This window comes from Pyxicephalus adspersus, chromosome 1 (assembly GCF_032062135.1).
Source record: "Pyxicephalus adspersus chromosome 1, UCB_Pads_2.0, whole genome shotgun sequence".
NCBI classification, from domain to species: Eukaryota; Metazoa; Chordata; class Amphibia; order Anura; family Pyxicephalidae; genus Pyxicephalus; species Pyxicephalus adspersus.
In genome coordinates, this window is record NC_092858.1 from 38,314,308 (window position 1) to 38,335,627 (window position 21,320).

General features: G+C 39.2%; 1 protein-coding gene across 3 annotated transcripts in view; it reads left to right on the forward strand.

Moving 5' to 3' along the window:
• The window catches only part of CSRNP2 (cysteine and serine rich nuclear protein 2), a 34,436-nt gene that overhangs the window by 8,035 nt on the left and 5,081 nt on the right, over positions 1-21,320 (forward strand). The window contains exons 1-4 of one of the 3 annotated variants that reach the window (XM_072407071.1): positions 3,895-4,100; positions 16,099-16,273; positions 17,963-18,222; positions 19,888-20,184. In XM_072407071.1, the coding sequence (XP_072263172.1) occupies positions 4,059-4,100; positions 16,099-16,273; positions 17,963-18,222; positions 19,888-20,184 (774 nt within the window). In that variant the 5' untranslated portion in view covers positions 3,895-4,058. Of the gene's footprint in view, positions 1-3,894; positions 4,101-13,780; positions 14,018-16,098; positions 16,274-17,962; positions 18,223-19,887; positions 20,185-21,320 lie in introns of those variants that run through there. The other 2 variants (XM_072407082.1, XM_072407077.1) reach the window with 2 other exon arrangements.

The following is a 21,320-nucleotide window of genomic DNA, read 5'->3' on the forward strand; positions in this document are numbered from 1 at the left end:
CCTTTCTTTCTGGGGAACTTCCTACACACTCTTCCCTACATGCCATCCCAGGCACTGCAGTGTACCATGAGCTACCACGTGGTGGTCTGTGCAGCCCTCCAAGATATGCCCCCCCAACACACTGCAACTGGCCATGCTGGCTGAGGTTGCAGGCCAGTATACCATTATTCATTGCATTTCCAGACTTTTTCCCATTTTTGCTTAGTGTGAACCTTATTAGTGGAAGGTAATGGGGTCCCAGTTGTGAACCTGCCATTTTTGCTGTTCTTTAGCAAGTGCCAGTCAAGCTTCATGGTGCTGGGATGTAAGCACAGGTTACACTACAGGAGGACTGGCCCATATGCCACCCTCAATGAGTATGTTTTGGACATGCACAGGAGAAGCCTCTTGGAGCTCATCTTGTAGGGCCCAGGCTGTGCCTCCTATTCCTCCTTGCACAAAGACACAGATACTGATATCGGTCTTTCTGCTGGTTTGTTGCCCTTCTACCGGCCTGTCCAGCTCTCTTTGTGCCTTCTAGTATCTCCTCAATGGTCCCAAGACTGGGAAATATAGCAAATCTTCTCGTGGGTGGATGTACCATATATATTCACACACTTACATACTCCTGTCATTTACATTTTTCACTTTGAGCTTCCATTGGCATGGCTGGTTATTCCCTGATCCTTGCAGGGGTGGAAGAGCCGTATTACAGGCTGTGCCCAGCCCTCCTTGTAATGTTCAGGAATCTGGATACAAAAAGGGAAGGTTAAGTTGCACTTCTCAGTCAGTCTGAAGTACCAAAACACTGCACACATGTTCATTTGCCCCTCATAATTTTTTTTAAATAAAAAGTGAGTGGAAAGACAGTCTGTTTTGATCTGATCATTCAAACACGTAACCTAACTTTCATCTGATCTGATAATAAAAATGAAGTAAGAAAAAAAAAAACTTTTTTGTATTAGGCCCTATGTATGAGCTTCTATAGGCACCAGCCAAGGCTTATCTGGCAGTGTAACATTTATGTAAGATTATGCAGTAGCTATTTCTTTCCTAATAAACCTTTAATAAAAGTCCATATTCAGGCTATCCTGCCTCTCTCCACGCACATACCATGTTTATGGTTAGAGTTGGCTGGCTGCTATATATACATTAGACGGTAGTAAGATCAGTATGATTGCATGCCTGCTGTCTCCTAATGTCTATATTCAGCTTTACTGAAATGGCAACTATATCATATACTTTCATGTCATGGAGACCGGTTACCTACCCTGTTTCCCCTATAATAAGGCACTGTCTTTTTTGAAATGCCAAAATATGCCCTAGGTCTTATTTTCAGGGGGATGTCTTATTTTTCCATGAAGAAGACTACAGTACATATTTATTGTTGAAAATCACTTATGTGCCATTGATTGTCCCCTTCTGATCACTCTGTGCCATTCATTGTCCCCTTCTGATCACTACCGTATGTGCCATTGATTGTCCCCTTCTGATCACTCTGTGCCATTCATTGTCCCCTTCTGATCACTGACTCGCCGGGTAACAGACTCAGTTAGGGCAGGGATCAGCAGCTTGCTTGTCCTTTGAAGTTACTTTCGGTTTCACTCTGCACTGCAGCCAGCATCGAGGAGTCACACAGAGGCACACAGTATCAGGTATCGGAGGATGTCTTATTTGCGGGGGGTGCTTTAAATTATTTTATTGGGCTTTTATTGTTTAAGCAAAAATCGGGGGGGGGGGGGGCTTATTTGATGGGGATGCCTTATCATCGGGGAAACACGGTATGTGTGTAGAATAGTCCCATACTTACAGTAGCTGGTAATGAATATACTACCTGAGTGGATTGCTTTGAACATGCAAGTAGATGTTAAGTTATCATAGGAGAAATATGTAGGCTGGCATTAGGGCCTGAAATCCAAATGGTAGATGGCTGGCAGTTGTTTGGAATCTCTGGCTTCGATACTCTGTTTCTTATCTAGAAAACGTAGATTTGGCTCAGTCATTCAATGTATTGAGGTTACTGGATAAACATTACAGCCAGACAATTAGTATTTTCAGGGGGGTATAGTTTGAAGTCATTGGCCCTCTTTGTTGTAATAGATTTCCTTTAACAGTGGTTTAATGGCTCTGGATATGAGAGCCAAGAGAGGTCATCTAAATTGTACTGCCAGTCAGCCTGGCAATAGGCTACATTTTCAGATACCCTCTCAGATATCTCACTCAAATGCCTTACATTTAAGGAGCTTTTCTTTTGTGCTCCTGTAGGAAAACAACATTTTTCCCATTTTATTGGTCATTTAAATAGTTTGCAAGTACCTGAAATCAATGTACGACAAAGTATAAATCCTAGGCAGACATGGAGAATATAATTGCGTGTTTTTTGCCTAGACATATTATAAATGTTTTCCAGCAATGTTTAATAAATATTACATGTGAAGTTTATATTTGGTTGCTCCATACACTATATGGGCATGAAGTGTGCATCATATCCGTAAGATTTACCATAAATAGTTCTTTAATCCAATCCACCCATGTATGTCTAGCACTGCTCACATTTGTTGTTGCCAGTGCCAGTTTCTTAGCAACTTATCCGTCTAAATGCAGACATTTTGGTAAGACGGACTGTTGCAGCAATAAAAACATTAGATAAAGGACGAGACGAGGAAAATGATTTTTGCCCAGCGTTTTTCTGTACCATCTGCCCTGAAAGTACCTAGAAAAATCAAGGTATGTGATTTCCTTTTTTCTAATTCTTAAAATTCTTTTATGCTTATTACTGTCACCAAAAAAAAATAAAATTCCATGTAGGAACCTCTGAAATAACTTTCAGGTCCTCGGGAAACCCCATCTTTAATTGCTTTATTCTCAGCTCACAGAATATTGTGTGGTGGTCAGTTGGAAGAATGTCTCCTACATCTCTGATAGCCAAACTGTTTATTGGTGTCACCTAAACTGACCTGAGAGGTCCAAATAGCTCATCGCTAAAGGAACTCCTAGCAGCCTCTGGAGGAACCCTAGGGTCTTTAGAAGACAACAGACCTTCTTCTTTTTAGTGCAGGTTCATTTTAGTTTCAGAGCTGTCATCCCAATTTGTGTACAACTAGGTAGTGAGTTTTTACTATATCATTATGAAGAACGATATTAAACCTTAAGTCCTAATAAAAATTGATGATGATGTCCTGAATATTTAACCCTCTTTGGAATGCAAAAAACACATTAGAATAAGAAAAAACCAACAAGAGTGCTTGGTGCTGCCTATATTCTAAACCGTGAAGCTGAGATTAGTGTAAAGGTTCTGAAACCCTTGATAGCCCTCAGGAAACCTTTTTATTGGGTTGGGGTTCAAGGGAAGCCATGTTTGCTTGAGATTGATTAATGCCCAAGTGTCATGCAGGGTACAACAACAATAAAGTTCTAGAACCAAACGTCAGGTTACTGCTCATCCAGCACATGGTTAAGAAACACACTGGGCCTGATTTATTAAAGCTCTCCAAGGCTGGAGAAGATACTTTCATCAATGAAGCTGGGTGATCCAGCAAACCTGGAATGGATTATTTCAAAATCATTTGCTAGCAAATGTTTTGATTCCTGGACCAGATCCATTCAAGATTTGCTGGATCACCCAGCTTCATTGATTAAAGTGTATCCTTTCCAGCCTTGGAGAGCTTTAATAAAGCAGGGCCATTGTTTGACAATGTTTACAAAGGATAGCGATTTTAGATTGTATGCTGTGTCTACAGAAATGTGAGTGTTCTAGGGAGCAGGGCTGTGGAGTCAGTACAAAAACCCTTCAACTCCGACTCCTCAAATTTAAATATGCCGACGTATGCTAATGTTCCATGTTGATTGAATCACAACATACACAGCATTGCATCACTGACAAAGCTCAGCAATTGTAAAGCTATATGAAGACAGGGTCTGCTTTTGAGAACAAGAACTCCTGTCCAGGATGCTGACCTATTGACTAGCCTGTACTTGTCAGCATGTAAACCAGTAAAGTTTATGCCTAAATTTAAAACTAAAACCACACAAATGGAAACAAAGTTTTGTTCATTGTTCTTACAGAAGTACTTACAGATATGAGGATTGGGAACAACTTCACAATAAGCCAATATTATTCTGTAAGTGAATCTTTGTGTGCGTAGTAACTGTGGGTTTGCTGTGAATACGGCATTATCTGACCACTGAGCAGATCCTTTAATAAGTCTGGTGGCTAGATTGATTGTGAATGGCTGCCTTGTCCATTTTGTAGAACATGTATTCAACATATACCCTGAGATTGCTGAATTTCAGTAGGAGGTATAATTTCACATTAATGTTACTTTTCTATTTTCCAGTATGACTGATGGATATTGTATTGATCTGCTAAATATACCGTAGTATAGCATTCATTGTTGAAGGGTCTACTAATTAGGCTGCTGTTTTTGTAGCAGGAGTTTTTCAATTCCTGCCTGTTCTTCAGCTCTGACCTATGACCAGATTTAACAACATTGCAGGCAAAGATTGAGAAAGCAGGAGGAAGGTCTGGAGAAGTTGTGTGTCATGAAGGCCCTGAAAGGGATTGGAAAGACAGGATGTTATTGAAGCAAGTGAAACTAGATCCTTGGCTGTTCGTACAGGAGCATATTTCTGAAGCAGGTTATTGCGCACATGTCCTTGTCTAACCCTTCTTCCTTGACGCTTTCTGAGCTTCATTATTGTGCTGTCGTTTGGCAAGCCATGTGGTCAATTAAGGTCCTATACAGACTGCAGTGCAGGTGGAGGTGCTTCACCAAGAATACGAAACCTTTATACCTGGCCTACTGTAATGACACTCAATCATTGTGCCATACAGACAGCTCTGGGTTGGGAACACCCCTATGCATCCTTCTCAGCAGTCTAGTAAAACATTATGGTATTTAACACAAAATTTTACCCCAAAATTATCTCAAAGACAGGGATTAAATTAGTATGTAGTGTCCTGGCAAATGATGCTCTAGAATGGGTGTAAAACTCAAATACACAGAGGGCTGAAAATAAAAACATAGACCAAGTCAGAGGCCAAACTTGAAATTTATTGAAAAAAATGAGTAAGTTTACTACTTCATCCATAACTAACAAAAACGAACCCCTCTACACACACTTTAGGGATGAAAATACTACTTTCTGTCTATCTATGCTGGCTGTGTGTTGTTCATCCTCTCACACCACAAGTTTGTCTGACACTAAATATTACACTATGCAGTCTCTAATGGATTGAAACAAACACAATGCCCCTGAAATTCAGGCACCATGTGATCATTGCCTAGGCTTTGTGTCACATGATGGGTGTACAGGAATAATGTCTATGTATTGCATGTATTGAAAATGATGATGTGAGGTAGTATCGCGGGCGGGCAGGCAAGATGAAGTTCATTTTCGGATTTCTTTGGGGGGCCAAGAAAACAGACCTTGAGGACCAGATTTGGCCCGAGTTCGACACCCCTGCTCTAGAAGCTGGTGGAAGTTTTGGGGAAAACCTTTTTGAAAAGCATACAAATTTTCTTTGCTTTTCTCCATTGTCATGTTTTACCCTTTAAAACCTTGCTGAATTCTTCATTATTTGACCACCCAAGTGAAAATTTTATGACAGATCTAGCCCAGTTCTAGTGCTGCTTTAATCTAATGGGATAGTTTAGCTTTCTATTGTGTCTTCATGGAATAAATCATACATTACCAATTTTAATAAAAATGTTAATTAAGAAAATAATTGAACAGTATAGAAGACCCCCAACACGTAGGCAAAGAGAACCGAGCTGCTTTATCAGTCCAGGGTGCTGTGCATTTCTCATGATAACATTTTGTATGAAATTGGTCCTCCTAAAACATCGGTGTACCAGCATTGTAATGGTCCCTTTAATAGTCAGGTGATGACTTTGGGCAGTATTGGAAAGTGTTAAATGCATTCAGCCTTGTATGGTAAATGTGTGGTTCTGTCTTGCTCCTACATGTAGCAAATATGTTGCCCTTATTACAAGCACTACAAGTGGAATCAAGTATTCCAACCCATTTCTGCAGATACTATATTGGTGTACCTACCAGCAGCACGAGTTCTGTAAGACATTATTATTACCACAGAACTTGATATGCTTTATATATATATATATTTTAGAAGACATAGAAGTAGATGACCGCTCCAGATAAACAAAGAGGTGGCATCCTTTTGAAAAGAAAAGGAAAAACACCCAAAATGCTACAAATCACCCAGCATGCAAATACTAAAAATAAAAATGAAATTAGGTTTGATGCTTAGTTTGCTTCTTTTAGATGTTTTTATTCTTATAATCTTTATTTTGTCATGATATGGTTTGTAAAGTGGATGCAATACACTGAAGATAGAAGAATGAAAGGAACCGCACTGTTGAGTACAATAATCTATCAGTGTATCTGTAAATGCATTTTTGATAAGAAAGTAAATAGACAATGATTTGTTTTCCTTGGTCCGTGCCTGCTGATGTCATAGTTGGCACAGGATGCCAGTGCAATGGCCCAGCATTTGTGCTTCTCCACAAAATCCTCCCCTTGGCAGAATATTCCCTCATCACAATGCGAATTCTGATCAGAGTTTGATGAACTTGTTTAAATAGAAGAGGAGGAGATGGGTAATTAAATGGGGTTTGGCAAGCAGGAAACAATTTTTTCCATCACAGGCCAGCACTATGCTAAGTGTTTATTCCACTTAATTCTATAATCCATACCATTCATATGTGATCATCGGATTTCGGAAGTGTTGCTTATGTTAGCATAAAGTTTTTAGGTAATTAACAGCTGTCATTTTGTCTTCTAACTTTTTTATTTGTGTTCAACTGTGATCATTACCTATGGTTGTCATGAACTTGCAGGATTTATAGGAAACGTTTTGGTTTTGGATACAAATAAATTAAGGTGTAAAATGCAGATATTTAGAAATGCTTGGACAAGCCTGGTGCAGCCTCTAAATGTCCCTACTTCACCAAAGTGTCGGACTGTTCTGACAGAAAAAGCTTTGGCACATCTTATTAGTGTCGGAACCCCATTTGCTTTCCATATATTTCTATTGGCTGGTGTGGCAGTTCTGTTGGAGTATTGGGAAAGTAGGAATGTGTGGCAGGTGGAGGCAGCCAGTAATCCTTAACAGCAACTGTTCCCCTTATGATGATCTAAGGCAGAACATAAACTCTGGAAGATGTTCCCAAAATAGGCAAGGCAAAGTAATAGTCATCAGTATTGCATGTTGTTCTTCCCAATTACAGACATGCCACGCCTTGGTCTGCATTGTCTTTCTTTGTAGTGGCCATCTTTGTAAAGGAATAGGGCATTGCTTTCTCAAGTCAGAACATCCCATCTGATAATTGGCAGTATGAGGGATTCACAAAGAACCATTCATAGAATGAATAAAGCAGATGCAGGGAGATGCATACAGTGTAGATTTTTCCAGCAAGAGGGACGGCTTCTCGTTAGACTACCAGTCCGAGATGGCTGCAGTGCCTTAGATCTACTCACTAACAACTATGAGATAGTAGATATTGGAGAACTTGGCACACTCACATACCAGGAAGTGAACTGCTGTTTTCTATTTCAATACAAATGTTGGACATTTAGGGTACTACTATAGGCACAGTTTACATTTCTAGGTGTTCTTTCTGTTCCTTTATAAATATTTGTCCTAATTTAAATCTCTACCCCATGGGTGGCTGCATCATATCTTAAAGTAAAACTAAACCTAGAAAAAAAATAGCAGGCTATGTCCCTCCTTTAATAAAACACACTGCTATTATTTAACTAAACTCACCTCTCTGCTCCTTTTCTGGCATCTTTACCTGCTCCTATTCCATATTCAGGATCCTCTGCTTTCTTGATTGGCCTAGGGAAGATTCTTGATTTCCTGGAAGCTAGGGAAGGCTGGGATTATAGAGAAGATTGTGAACAGGCAGGACATTTTGTTTTATTAGGGAAGGGATTTGCCTTTCTCTTCTGCAATACCAGATACCTCCAAGAACCCGTCTGCTCACAATGTATTCTTTCTTTAGGTTTATTTGGATGCCTTCTGATGTCAGTACTGTTTTCAAATCCTTCCTGTATGGGTGTTTTTCAAGTCTTTTAAGATATCTGCTTTGCAAACAATAAAGATTTAATATTTTACAGTCTGCAGAAATCTTTATGATGGCTGTCTGTTGCTGCACGTCATGATTGCCTACAGAATAATGTGCAAGGTAAACCATCCTTTAGGTAACAGCGTTATACATCTGTTAGACTGTTGCTGATTTAAGCCCCATTTACAAAGTTTAGCCAGTAATGGTTTGCACAGCTGTGCTTCTCTGTGTTTACCTCTGTGGAGGAATAAATTGCATGGTGGGTTAACTGAGTTCACACCAGCTTCTCCCCGCAGAGTCTGCCTACAGACTCACAATGTGGGCTTTTCTGCAGACTATACCTCTGCCAATGCACTGAGAATAAGAAATCCGCCTGGAGACCTGTCATCTTAATGTGCGGACTCTTTGCTCATCTATGCAGATCATGGTATTGCACATATATAAATCAGGAAAGGTATTTGAAGATATTTACAAACATATGCACAGTTCTGCCACCGTGTGCACTTTGCAGCATGTATGTAGAATCTGTATGGTTTAATTTCCAATGACACTTGAAAAATAAAATCTCCCAACAAAATCAGTAACCCTGTCCATGAGACCAAACTCTATTCTTTGTTTCTTGTCCCAAATAACATAATCACAGGTTAAGTTCACCTTTTTTATGGTTATTTTGTCAACATAGTGCCATACTGCAGCCTTCCATAAAAGCTCAATATGAAAGCTTCGGGTGCTCAATATCTTGCAATAATTTCTTCTATGACATTACAGGAATGTGTTCTTGGGGGTGCCTATCTTTCTTTTGAGGCAAATTGGCATTATGGGCATCTCAAGAAAGTATATAGAAACCAGGTTGATGTAAGCATTCTCGTGAAATGTCTTTAAAGTTTGCTGATCCAGGATTTCTGACAATGCTGGCTAATAATCTTTTTTTGGGTCCATGTAAAATTGAAGACAGCCAGGCACGTGTTCACCTATTTTTCATTTCTGTGTCCATACCTTGCTGTGTGTGAAGTCTAATGATTTTGTGCCTGTTGGAGACTGTCATACACTCAATTCTTAATTCCTGGGCAGTAGGGCCCTTTCATCTTGTATATAATATTTCCATGAAGGTGTAGTATAAAGGCAGTGATGCCATTCCTCCCTCCCCAGAATTCTATGTTGCTGGTAATGTCAGCCTTTGCTGCTTTTATTGGATGCAGTCACTCACTGTTGCATAATTTGCTAATTCTCCCCCATCTGCTATCATTGCCTAACATCAGGAGAGGAGACACATGCTGGATCCAGGCTGCATTGCTTTGCCTTCCCTGTCTGAGATGTGGTGTGATCAGCCAGAAAGGTACAGTTATCATTTCAATACCACATAGTCTGCTGTATTGTAGATTTATGTAGAAAATAGAACAATCTGCTATACAGACACCACAATGAGTCTCGCCATATAACTGTAATAGTGGAAATGTTATACATCACACCATTATTCATGTAAAAGACTGAATATTGTATTTTTCTACCATTCCACAAGACAGATGACTGTGCTGGTTGATTGAGTTTTAAAAATTTGTGGAGGCTGTCATTGAATTCTTGCAGGTTTCCCATCTGATCTGAAAAATTCCTCTGGGTCGAAACCCATTACCTGTGCATAATGCATCGTGTAATGCTTTCATGTTTTTCCAGATTCCGTGAAAGAATTGTGCTCCTGTGTAGACATTTATCATCTTGTAATTAATGTTAATCCGTCAGCTTGTTTTTTATTAGTGACTCTGCTTTACCAAGAGATGGACATCAGCATTTTCATTATTTTATTTTATTTTACTACCGGTTTTCTTTAAAGTTACTGTAATAACAGAAGTATGAAGGCAGCCTCCTGTAAATTCTTGTTGTCTGGCTATGCCTGCCACATGCACAGAACAAACCTGCTGGAAATAAGTGTCAAATATGTTTTATTCCTGTGCTTGTTCTGGGTCAGTAACTCATTAAAAGCCAAATTAATGTTACAGCCAGTGAACTGGTAAAAATATATTATGGCAGCTTCTATTATTCTCACATGACCTATTCACTTTAAAAATTCCACTTACTTTGCCAAAAGGAAATTTGTTTCAAAATTAGCCTGGTATTGATGGCTGTGTAAGGTTCAACAACAACAAAGCTGTTGGTGGCCTGTGAACAAATGTTTCCTTCAATGAGCCTATACTATGCAGTATTCTCCCCAGATTTGTTTTTAGGCTGAGTGGGACGAAGCTGTAGGCAGATGGTGGCCCCTGTATTGTGACCCCACTTCTTAGTAACTACCCAAAAACAGCCAGGTAGTTACTGAATGTGCTGGGTAGTACACCCTACTAAAAGGGGCCGGGGAGAACACTGCTACAGCAGATATAAAAGGGTGAACCAGTCTCTGTAAACAGCAGCTGTAAACTTGAAATATATCTAAAACTTGTATTTTTTTGGATAAAACTCATTACATAATATACAGGGATCCTTTAAGACTTAACGCCAGAGCACATGTGAACATCCCGCAGAGTGTTATTAAAATGCATTGCTTGATTTAATTTTTTTAAAGCACATCCATTAAAAATGTATGGTGCAGAGATATCTGCACCTCACAAAAGAAGGGACAAACATTATAATATTCTTATCCTATGTTTTGCAAAATATCTTTCTTAAAGATGCTAGGGAAACAGACTTTTCATTTGCATGGAATGTCCACTTAACTTCTATGCAGCACAATAAGATGAATCCAACATTTTTGTGCGGAGCTGCATCAGGCACATAGATGGTAAAGTTTTTTGCCGCGTTATTGCTATGGGCAACACTCTCCAATCCAGCCCCTTACAACTGGTGTTAGGGAGCCCTTGGATTACTGCTGTCACCTACCAGTAAGAGTCATCTTCTAATTTATCCATAACAATAATTAGCATTTTGTCGTTCAGCAGGAAAGCAAGATAATTGGTTGCTATAGGCTTTAGCTCTACTTTTATAGGTGGGTAAAAGATTGTGGGGTATAGACCCCATACTGCTTCCTGAAGCCCCAGTTCTCATTCAGCCTATTGGTCTGATTTATTAAAGTTCTCCAAGACTGGAGAGGATACACTTTCAGCAGTGAAGCTAGGAGATTCAGCAAACCTGGAGTGCATCTGGCCTAGGATTGAAAACATTTGCTTAAAAAAAATCTATTCCAGGTTTGCTGGATCGCCCAGCTTTACTGTTGAAAGTGTATCCTCTCCAGCCTTGGAGAGCTTTAATAAATCAGGCCCTATGTGTACAATAGTATAGATTTTACTTTGTAACCTGTGCTGGAGATTTATTGGTGAGCATCTCTACTTCAGTGTATTACATTCTTCTATTCTATATTTTCACACATCTGCATACAGTGTTTTTTGTTCCTACATTGCATGTTAGGAAAATAAATCGGTGCCTGCCACTGTGAAACCGGAATTGAATGTACACATTAAAAGCAAATGCAAATGTTTATGTAAATCTCAGTGTTGAGTAAATGTGACGGGAACATCTCCATGTCATGATCCATGAAAAGTGAAAGATCAAGTCCATATATTTAGTAAAATATTTTACTGGAATAGGACACTTACTGGTTTACATAAATCTTGGATGTTTGTGCATTTTTTTGTATTATGTAAAATATGCTTGGAACAAGTCAGATTGTCATGTGGTCACTTATTTCCTTGTTTTTTTTTCCAAAATCACCTGGGTAGTAACATCACTCAGTTACCTGGATACTGCTAAGGTGTTTCAACAGCAGTCTTCTGTATTACTCAAGGTGATTGGGAACTGGCAAGACCTGGTCGCTTTATGTATCCTCCATGTATGTATATTTCAATCAATAGACAATAGTTGGTGGTAGTTCTAGAGTACCACAATCATATAACAACATCTTTTTAGAAGCAAAAAAAAAAACTAATTCATCTTTTACTGCAAATCTTTCCATAATTACTTGAAGCAGCAATAAAAAGAGTAAAGAATGTTTAGGAGACCAGGTAAAACTGGACGTACATATTTTCTACCAGAGGTATCATAGGGAAAAGCCTGGACAACCATTTCCTTGTTCTATTTTTTAAAATAATTTAAGGATGACTATCTGTTATTTTTAGAAAACTTTTTTAGCTATTTGATTTGATACCCTAGCCAAGATTCAAAACTTTTATGGCAACCTATTCTTATTATTACCTACCATGAACCTTTACTTTTTTTATTTCATCGCTTCTTAGTGCATTTTGTCACACAACTGAACATGGATTTGTGAAACTTTGTGTTCCTCCTCTAGTTTCATCTGCTCGGTATGTAATAAGCAGACAGGAGCCTGGTACATGTTGTGCACAATATACCGTTCTTATGTTTGGTATTACATGTTTGCTTCCACTTTTTTGAAAATGAAAATGTTTTCCAATATTGTGTTCTGTATCGGTCTGTATGAGACCCAGGTTCTAGAAGCTGTTCAGGCGGTATTGGTCATTGGCTTAATCTACATGTGTGGACTGCTTAATGGTTTCCAGGTGTATCCTAGCTGTGTCCAATATTCATCACCTAACCATAGTGATATCTGTCTCCCCCTCCCATAGACCAAAGGTCATCTCAAAGACCTTCTGTTTTTATACAAACATAAAACCTAACATAAAATTGTACACCCAAAATAACCATTTATTATAATTTCAGACAGGGTCTTGCATTGTTTTCTCATGCTGCCTTCTGTTGGGTTGTTATTGTAAAGGCAATGCTTTCCTTTAGGACTAGCATTTCTTTGTTGGATGCAATCTATTAGGTTATTTCATATAGACATGTACCTGGATCTAGAATGGATTGACGTTTCAGAAGTTAGAAGAGATTGAAGAAGACAAAGAATGCATAAAAAGATAGTTTGGTTGTAATGATTACCCAACACTTGGTGGTGGTGGTGAAAGAATTGACATTGAGACATGTTGTCAGATTCTAAGCTGGGTTGTCGTGCTAATTCATGTCAGCTGCTTTGGGTTTTACCAATATTTTTTTGACATTCAAAGCAAAGGTATGCCAGTGTATGGGGCAATTAGCCCTTGTGGTAAATACCAGAGCCCGGAATAATGCGCAGGGCAGCCCTGTGAGGAACTTTTGCATGGCTAAGGGGATAATACATTTGTCTTGCAGCATTAGGTTCACAGCTCTGAGTATCTGGACACGTCTGCATGGAGTCTGTAAATTTTAATTTTTCATTATTTAATAATTCAGCATTCATTTCCCTTCTGATTGTATACGTCTGCTTTTACGGGTTTCTACTTCCTATATAGAAAAATGACTCCGAGGCCAAGGTATTAGGAGAGGACTGATGGGATGTTTTTGACATAGGGGGAATGTTTTATTAGCGGCATCCAAACTGTGTAAACGAGTTAGCTAACCATGATAAGGATTTTTAGTATAATGGCAATATTCTCCCCAGAATTTTTTTAAGTTGGGTGGGAACAAGCTGTAGGTAGGTGGGGTGGCGGTTCTGTATTTTGACTCAAATTTTCAGTAAGCACTCAGAAACAGCTGCGTAGTGCACTTGGCTAAAAGGCACTGTATAGAAAGGTAAGGCGGAACAAAACTAAAAAAAAAATTCCACCTACCTTTAATTCCCTAGATCCCTCGATCCTGCTGGAGATGTCCTCGATTGGGTCGTCCTGTAATCCAACTTCTTGGAGGGAGTGCTGGGTGCTGCCATCTTTCTCCCTCTTCTTCTGGCAATGCCACCGGACCTTACACTGCGCAGGCGCTAGATCTGGTGATGTAGCCTGCTGTACAGGGAAAAAAAAAAGAGTGCCAATCTCAATGCACATGCATTTTTTTTCCTCCAACACAGAAAAAAGCTCCTTCTGCACATGGCTGAGATTGAGCATACGCAGAAGCAGACAGGAGCCTCCCGGAATGCGTGACGTGGGTATCCCAGGAGGTTCTGCACTCCCGTTTTGTCTTTATTGTCGCTGCAGGTAATGGTAATGGTGGTGATAGGTCTGCTTTAAATTTTAGGAAATGCTGATCCAGACAATGTTTTGTTAATTTTACCCATTTTAATCAGAAATTCTCTTGACTGTACAAATATACATAAATGCAAACGTTTTCCCTTTTTTTTCTCCTTATTAGTTGAAATATCAGCCTTGTTCTTTATTCGCTTGAATTTGACATGGCCTGTGTAGATTTCTGCTCTGGCTCCATTCTGCAAACCCATGCTGTTTGCCTGATATTATTTTGCTTCTACAAAAACCTAGGGAGGTTGTCATGGCAACCAAGCTAAATGACAAGGTGGGGGAGGCCAGACGCATTCAACCTGCAGCAGAGTAAAACATAAAGGCCTAGTCAGCCAGGGGAGAGGAAGCGGAAATCACAACATCATTACACATATTACTCTGCTATAAAGCCTTACATTGTACAAAGCTGCATGGAGTATGTTGTTTTGACACCCCATCAGATTCTGGCTATTTTACATCTTCTCTGCGATAATTGAAAAAAAGTCCCTGATCCCTATTTAATGTACAGTGCTGCGTAATATGTTGGCGCTTTATAAATCCTGTTTAATAAGAAAAATATGTAGAATACTTTTTTTTTTCTTTGTTAAGATGATAATTTGTGTAGGACATCACAAAATAATGTGCGTATACGACAAAATCATGTTGTGGTAATTCGTGGGCTTGGCTGAATATTTGCCATAGGGTCTGAGACTATAAATTATATACGCTGTGGACCAGCATTTCCCAAACTTTTTACCCCCAGGATAACCCTATAAATAATTTTCAGCCCTTAGGGAAACCCTGCTACAATAAACTCATTATTGATCACTGGATACCCCGTATATTGATGATCCGTGGGACGAATGGCCCCCACAGTGCTCACAATTCTACCCTTTAGGATCATTAGTGATGTGAATGTGGCCTAGCCAAGTGGCATTACACAGCCACAGCTATGGCGACATTATCAGAAAGAAGGATAATCAGCAACAGCTCAAGGAACCTCTGAAGGATCACCAGTGCTCCGCAGGATCCTGGTTGGGAATGGCTGCTGTAAACCATCTCCATTCCTTGTTCTTACAAAATAATTATTCCATAATGACCTATTTATGAGATTCTCATTTACATAACCCTAAAGGATAAAAATGTAATCTACAGTAGCAGTCTGAACAATGCAGCGTACAACATAGTGTACAGGGTTCAGCAGAAAGGATCTTGTATCCTGGGCTTCTTTACATTTCTGGTTAGTGGGGGGTAAAAATGCATTGCTGCGAGTCCTAGGGGAGTAAATATCTTTGATTGGGGGGAAGAGATGTCCCAATATTAATGGTTTTTGGGAAGCAAATAATGCCCTAGATCACCAGGAGGACAATTTCTAAGTGTTGTGTCTGTGGGAGCCCTGAAGTCACTAGGAGAGGCGTAGGAATAATACATGGTGAAGTGAGGAGCCATTGTGCTCAGTGGCTGGTTAAGGAGATAAATAGTGCCCATTGGGGAGGGGTAGGAACAATGGTGCCCAGATAAGCAAGAAAGTGTTCCTCCATCATACTGTGTAGCATTGCTAATCTTTGCTGTGTAGCAAAGTTTGGTCTTCTGTCTTTTCAGATGAGTCTGTACTGTGTGGCAAACTGTTTAAATCTTACAAATGGATGAACTGACCTAAAATGTCCTCTGCCAGATAAAAGCACCATCGTATGTATTTTACCTGTGTATATAGCGGGTGGAGTTCAGGTTTTATTGTATTTTAACATAGGGGAGCATACAGACAGTGCCTGTGTAGCAATGTTTTGGCTGGAAATGGATTCCCTGTTTTATCACAGGTTGGGGTTGAGTTGGTGACCCCACTGTTTTGCAGCAAGAAAAAGTATGACCACTTACCTGAATGTGCTTTTGGGCTGTGTTGTTTGGCTGCACACAATTCCAAATCATTCATAAGGCAAAATAATTCCATCAATGAAGTTTTGTGTATTTATCATTGTGCATGGAGCGCAGCTTTATATTTAATACAATATCCATTGTTTGCATCAACTATTTGCTTATATATTTAATTTTGCCCTTGTTTACAGGCCACCCTTAAACAAATGGATGCTGTGACGAGCCGAAGTCTAAAAAGAAAATTTGAAGAAGTTGATGTGGGCTCTCCTATTTCTACCCCAAAAGATTCCGATGATGAAATCTCAAACAGTGACAGTGCAGAAAGCTGTGACAGCATTAACGCTCCCACCACCACTGAACTTATCCGTAAGTCGCTATAGAACTAGAACCTATGGCCCACCGCTGCTCCGCATAAAGGTCAAAAATACAACTGTTTTTTCAGACATTTTAAAGTGTACCTTTCATGTATGTATAAAAATGGCATCCAGTTTGTGATGTAAGCTATCTTTTAGTGCAGGTATTAAACTTGCAACACGATTGTTTGGTTAAATAACCATATAACGGCACATTTTAGGCCAAATCAGCAAATTCTCCAAAAAAGTTAAAAAGCTAAAACTCCCTTTATTGTACATCACATTCTAAAATACATGACCAAAAAAGTTATTAAGCTTATTACAATACATTATTTCTTATAACACATTCATTTAGTTAATTAGCCCCTCCTAACGATTAAACCGTATTTAGGTGAGAGATAGTGAGCTACATCCATTGATGATTGGCAGCTTTTATAACTTCTTAGGTACCCAATGTAAAAAATAGCATTTGTGTGTGCTTGTGGGATTTTAAAGTCAGAGTTTCAGGATTTGTGGACATGTCCGATTAATTTAAAGGTCAATTTCAGTAAATTAAAATCATATTTTACAAATGTGTCATTTCCAACGTCAAAAGCAACACTAAACTTAGGAGAACACAATGAGGTATACACAATAAGGTATATACTATAAATTCACTATATTGTGTGGAAAATAATAAAAAAATGGGATTTGCAATATGTTTCTTACAAATGCAATATTTTGGAATGTCACAAGCAGGTAGACTTTCTAAACTAGTAGTTGCCAATCTTTCGGACCTCACGGACCACTAAATCCACGGAATCCGGACTGCGCATGCGCGGGGAGCCGTATGTCACTCATGATGTCAGAAGCCACCCACTCTCCCATCGCAGGCTCAGAACTGCTTGCTAAACATCCTGGGGGGACAGTAGCATAAGGCTGTGACTACAACAAAAGTTATGTCCACAGCCTTGTGCTACTGTCCCCCAGGATGTTTAGCAAGCCGGTCTGAGCCTGTGATGGGAGAATAGGCGGGTTGTGACTATATATGGGGGACAGAGCCGTTGACCACCAAAATTTTCTTGGTTGGCGACCGCTGTTTTAAACCCATTTGACTGTCTAACATAGTGTCAGCAAGACTACCAGAGGCTTGGGTAGGAATTTATAGCCTCTATGGGTCTCTCATCACAGGGGTTCTTTAAAATGTAATGAACAGTGAATGTTGCTTCTAAACATATCCTTACATAAACACTACAAGGGCAGATAACTTTGCCAAAGTAATATTTCCTCCTCAAGGCACCCCTCCATACACCTCTTACTTGACATCCTTAAAAAAAAAAAAAAAGCACCCTGGCCTTAACAGTCGTTCCAAGCATTCTACCAGTCTGAACACCTTGCTTGCATGTAGATTGGAAGTATTGAAGTCTGTTCCAACATGATTGCAGCCGCAATATTTGTCCAACGCATTTGTAAATCTCTGATTTGGCTGATGGTTCTATTTAGGATGTTTGCAGTCATGGTGTAATTTGGGTTTTCATTTTCAATGCCACATTATAAAACAAACTTATTCTGTGAGGATATTGGAAATTGTATGTCCCATATTAATCTAAAGGTGTAAATGACATTTGTTGGAACTGGTATGATTTGATTTATACTAAATGGGACCTTTTGTAAAAATGTTAATTCAGTTAAATTTATAACATATATGTCATGGTTTGTCCAGCAACATCCATCCTGAAGAGACAGAAACTCCTGAGACAGAAGAATGTTCGCTTCGACCAGGTGACTGTATACTACTTCTCCCGGCGTCAAGGTTTTACCAGCGTGCCAAGTCAGGGGGGCAGTTCCCTGGGAATGGCACAGCACCACAATTCTGTGCAGAAATATACCCTGTGTGAATTTGCCCAGGAACAAGAAGTGACACATCGAGAAATCTTACGCGAACATTTGAAAGAGGAAAAGCTTCACACACGAAAGATGAAGGTAAATGTCCTTATATCGGTTACTGGTCCAATGTAGGCAACCATCATTTCTGAGCTTAGGTGATCATTTATACAAGTGTCCAAAGGAAGATCAGATTTTGCCCCTAGCTCTGTGGGACAATGAAACAGATTTTTTTCTGCACAGCTGTCCACAAAGCATTTTATATTAATTTTAATGAAGCACGGTTTTTGAAATGTTTCTGTATGTCAATGAAACCTGCCTAAATCTGTTTCATCTTAGTTGACAGTCCTCTACATTACAATTTAAATCCCTGGTATGCCAAAGTAACTATAGGCTTATTAGCAAGCAGTATGCATTTGGAGTGTGGAAGGAAACATACCAGTATGAACAATAAACTCCATGTGGATAAAAATAAAAAGAATTGAACCCTGCAACCCACCTTCACAAATAACCTGACCCGGCAGAACTTGATCTCATTCATCTTTGTCAGATGTAATGCAGTGTAGTGGTTTGTAAATAATGGCATTTGTTTGATTGCTCTGGTCAAGTCATGCATTTGCGATATTCCTAGATAATACCTGAGTAAGCCAGTTGTTTCTCAGTTCCCAGAACTAAATTTCTGTTAGGTTGGTATGATGGATGTATGTTTTACCAAGTGTGCAAGGTAAAATTGTGGGACATAGATCTCCACATTGACGGGCAAAGCATCTTCCAAGCACAAGGCTGATATACTTGAAGCACGCTTGCATCACATTCAGTCTCCTCAACTCCCTAAGAGTTGTATGATGAAACCTCCCTACAGGGAATTGGGATCTTTCTGAGATCATGCTACTCCTATATATGGCCCAATGCAGTAACTTACTGTAATGTAAATTTTATAAAGTAGTCTAGTATGTACTGACAATCTGTGTTCTTAGCTCAAGAATCTTCATCTTAACACAAAGCAAAATATTTTCAGTCATTAAAAATGCTGTTCAGGAAATGTAACTGTCATTAAACTGTCGAATAAAAATCTGGGCCACAGTCTGGGCACCAGGGGCTTTAAGCATTAATAATAATAAACAGTATTTATATAGTGCCAACATATTACGCACATTAAATAGGAAAAAAATAAGCTTTAAGTGTTTTATTTCTGTAAATTGACTTTTACTTTCCAAATATTACTAAACATCGATAACTAACGATTAAATGTGTATGTGGTTAATTCCCTTGACTCATGTAGTAATGAATTTCAGAAATGCAATTATTTGTCTATGTGGTTATAAGAAGATATCTGCTAACCGCTATTTACATTTAGATTACGCACTAATATGTGGATCAGTTTTCATTGAGGAAAAAGCACTTCCTATGTTACCTGCATCTGATAAAAAAGTAAAAAATATTTTACCCATTGGCCTTATCATTTCATAGTATCATTATTATTCCCAAAAATCCAAAACAGGACATATTGAGAGATATAGGAAAATTCCTGGTGTCTGTTTGGTAAATGGTTTACTTCATATTCCCAACTTGACCACTTGCCATTTTCTTTAGCACTTTCAGTGTGTAATGGTTACGTCTTTTCAGATTCAATTTCTTTCCCCATAAAAGGGCCATGGGCCTTAATAATTACTCATTGCTAGTGCCTGTCCCACCACAGTGTTCTATTCTACAGCTTTCTTCATTGTAACCAAGTTTTGGCTTTTCATTTCTCTCCATGCACAGCTGACCAAAAATGGTACCGTAGAGTCTGAAGAAGCCGATGGTCTCACCCTAGATGATGTGTCAGATGAAGACATAGATGTAGATAGCGTAGAAGTAGATGACTACTTCTTCCTGCAGCCATTACCAACTAAGAGGCGCCGAGCTCTGCTCAGAGCAGCTGGGGTTCATCGTATAGAGGCAGAAGAGAAGCAAGAACTTCGAGCCATCCGTCTCTCTAGAGAGGAATGTGGATGTGACTGCCGCCTTTTCTGTGATCCAGAAGCTTGTCCATGCAGTCAGGCTGGGATTAAATGTCAGGTGGGTTATTCAGTTTTAACATATTGTCCTAAAACAGATAGCAAAAGTCTCTAATTATAGTTAACGCTATAGTTTGAACACCTATTCCTTCCAGCTAATCAATAGTATCTTGGCAGTCTTTTTTTCATGTGTTGAATGTTTAATTGTAAAACACAGACTAAGTGTAGCATATGTGTTAAAAATGTGGAAGATTTAGATCACATTCAGTTTTCTCCCCGCCACCTTTTATTTGGGTGCACCACCCGGCATTTTTTGGGTGGTTACTTAAAGAGATGGATCGCAATATAGGGGATGCCACCCGCCTAGAATTCCTTCCCACCCGGCTTAAAGAAAATTCTGGGTTGAACACTAACTTTTTAAGGTTTCATTGCCCTCAGTGTTCCCCTTGGGAAGATCCACCTTCTGTTCTTTGTCCTGGTGACTATTGTTGCCAAAATAGAAAGAAATGTGAAGGGAAAACAAGTGGTAAGGAAAATATTTCCATGAAACTACCTGATATAATGACAACTTTCCCCACACTTTCTTTTCACTTCCTGTTCCATCTTCATGACCTGAATTAAAAAAGGAAATCCCATTCATCCCACAAAGACAGTAAAAAAATAATCTCACCAGTATTTTAATCTTTCCCTGGAAACAAAAGAAGTTGTTGTTGACTTGCCTGTGAGGGTAATTAAAGGCAACAGAAATTAAAGGTACATTGGCCTGACCCACATGAAGCTAGTGGATACATAGGACGCCTATTAAATAGAGAGATTTTTGGTTTCACATTGATAAAAAAGTAAGCCTCTAAACCAGTGTCAAGGTCTTATTCCACAGTCTGTATGCTAGTGGTGAATACATATGTATTCTATATAAACAGTGCATTCACTAGTATTAATAAACAGGATTTATATAGCGCCAGCATATTACGCAGCGCTGTACATTATATAGGGGTTGCAAACGACAGACAGTGACAGGAGGAGGAGGTGGGGAAAGTAGCACACCATAAAAGCACATATCTAATCGGACAAGTTTAATCCTTCCCTCCAAAATGAAAAAAGTTTACATTTTATTTCTAAAAACATGGTTAGTTTGATGATCATTTAGTTTTTAGGTGATGGGGCACCTTGGTCTCCAGATATTGCCTTGATTTGAGC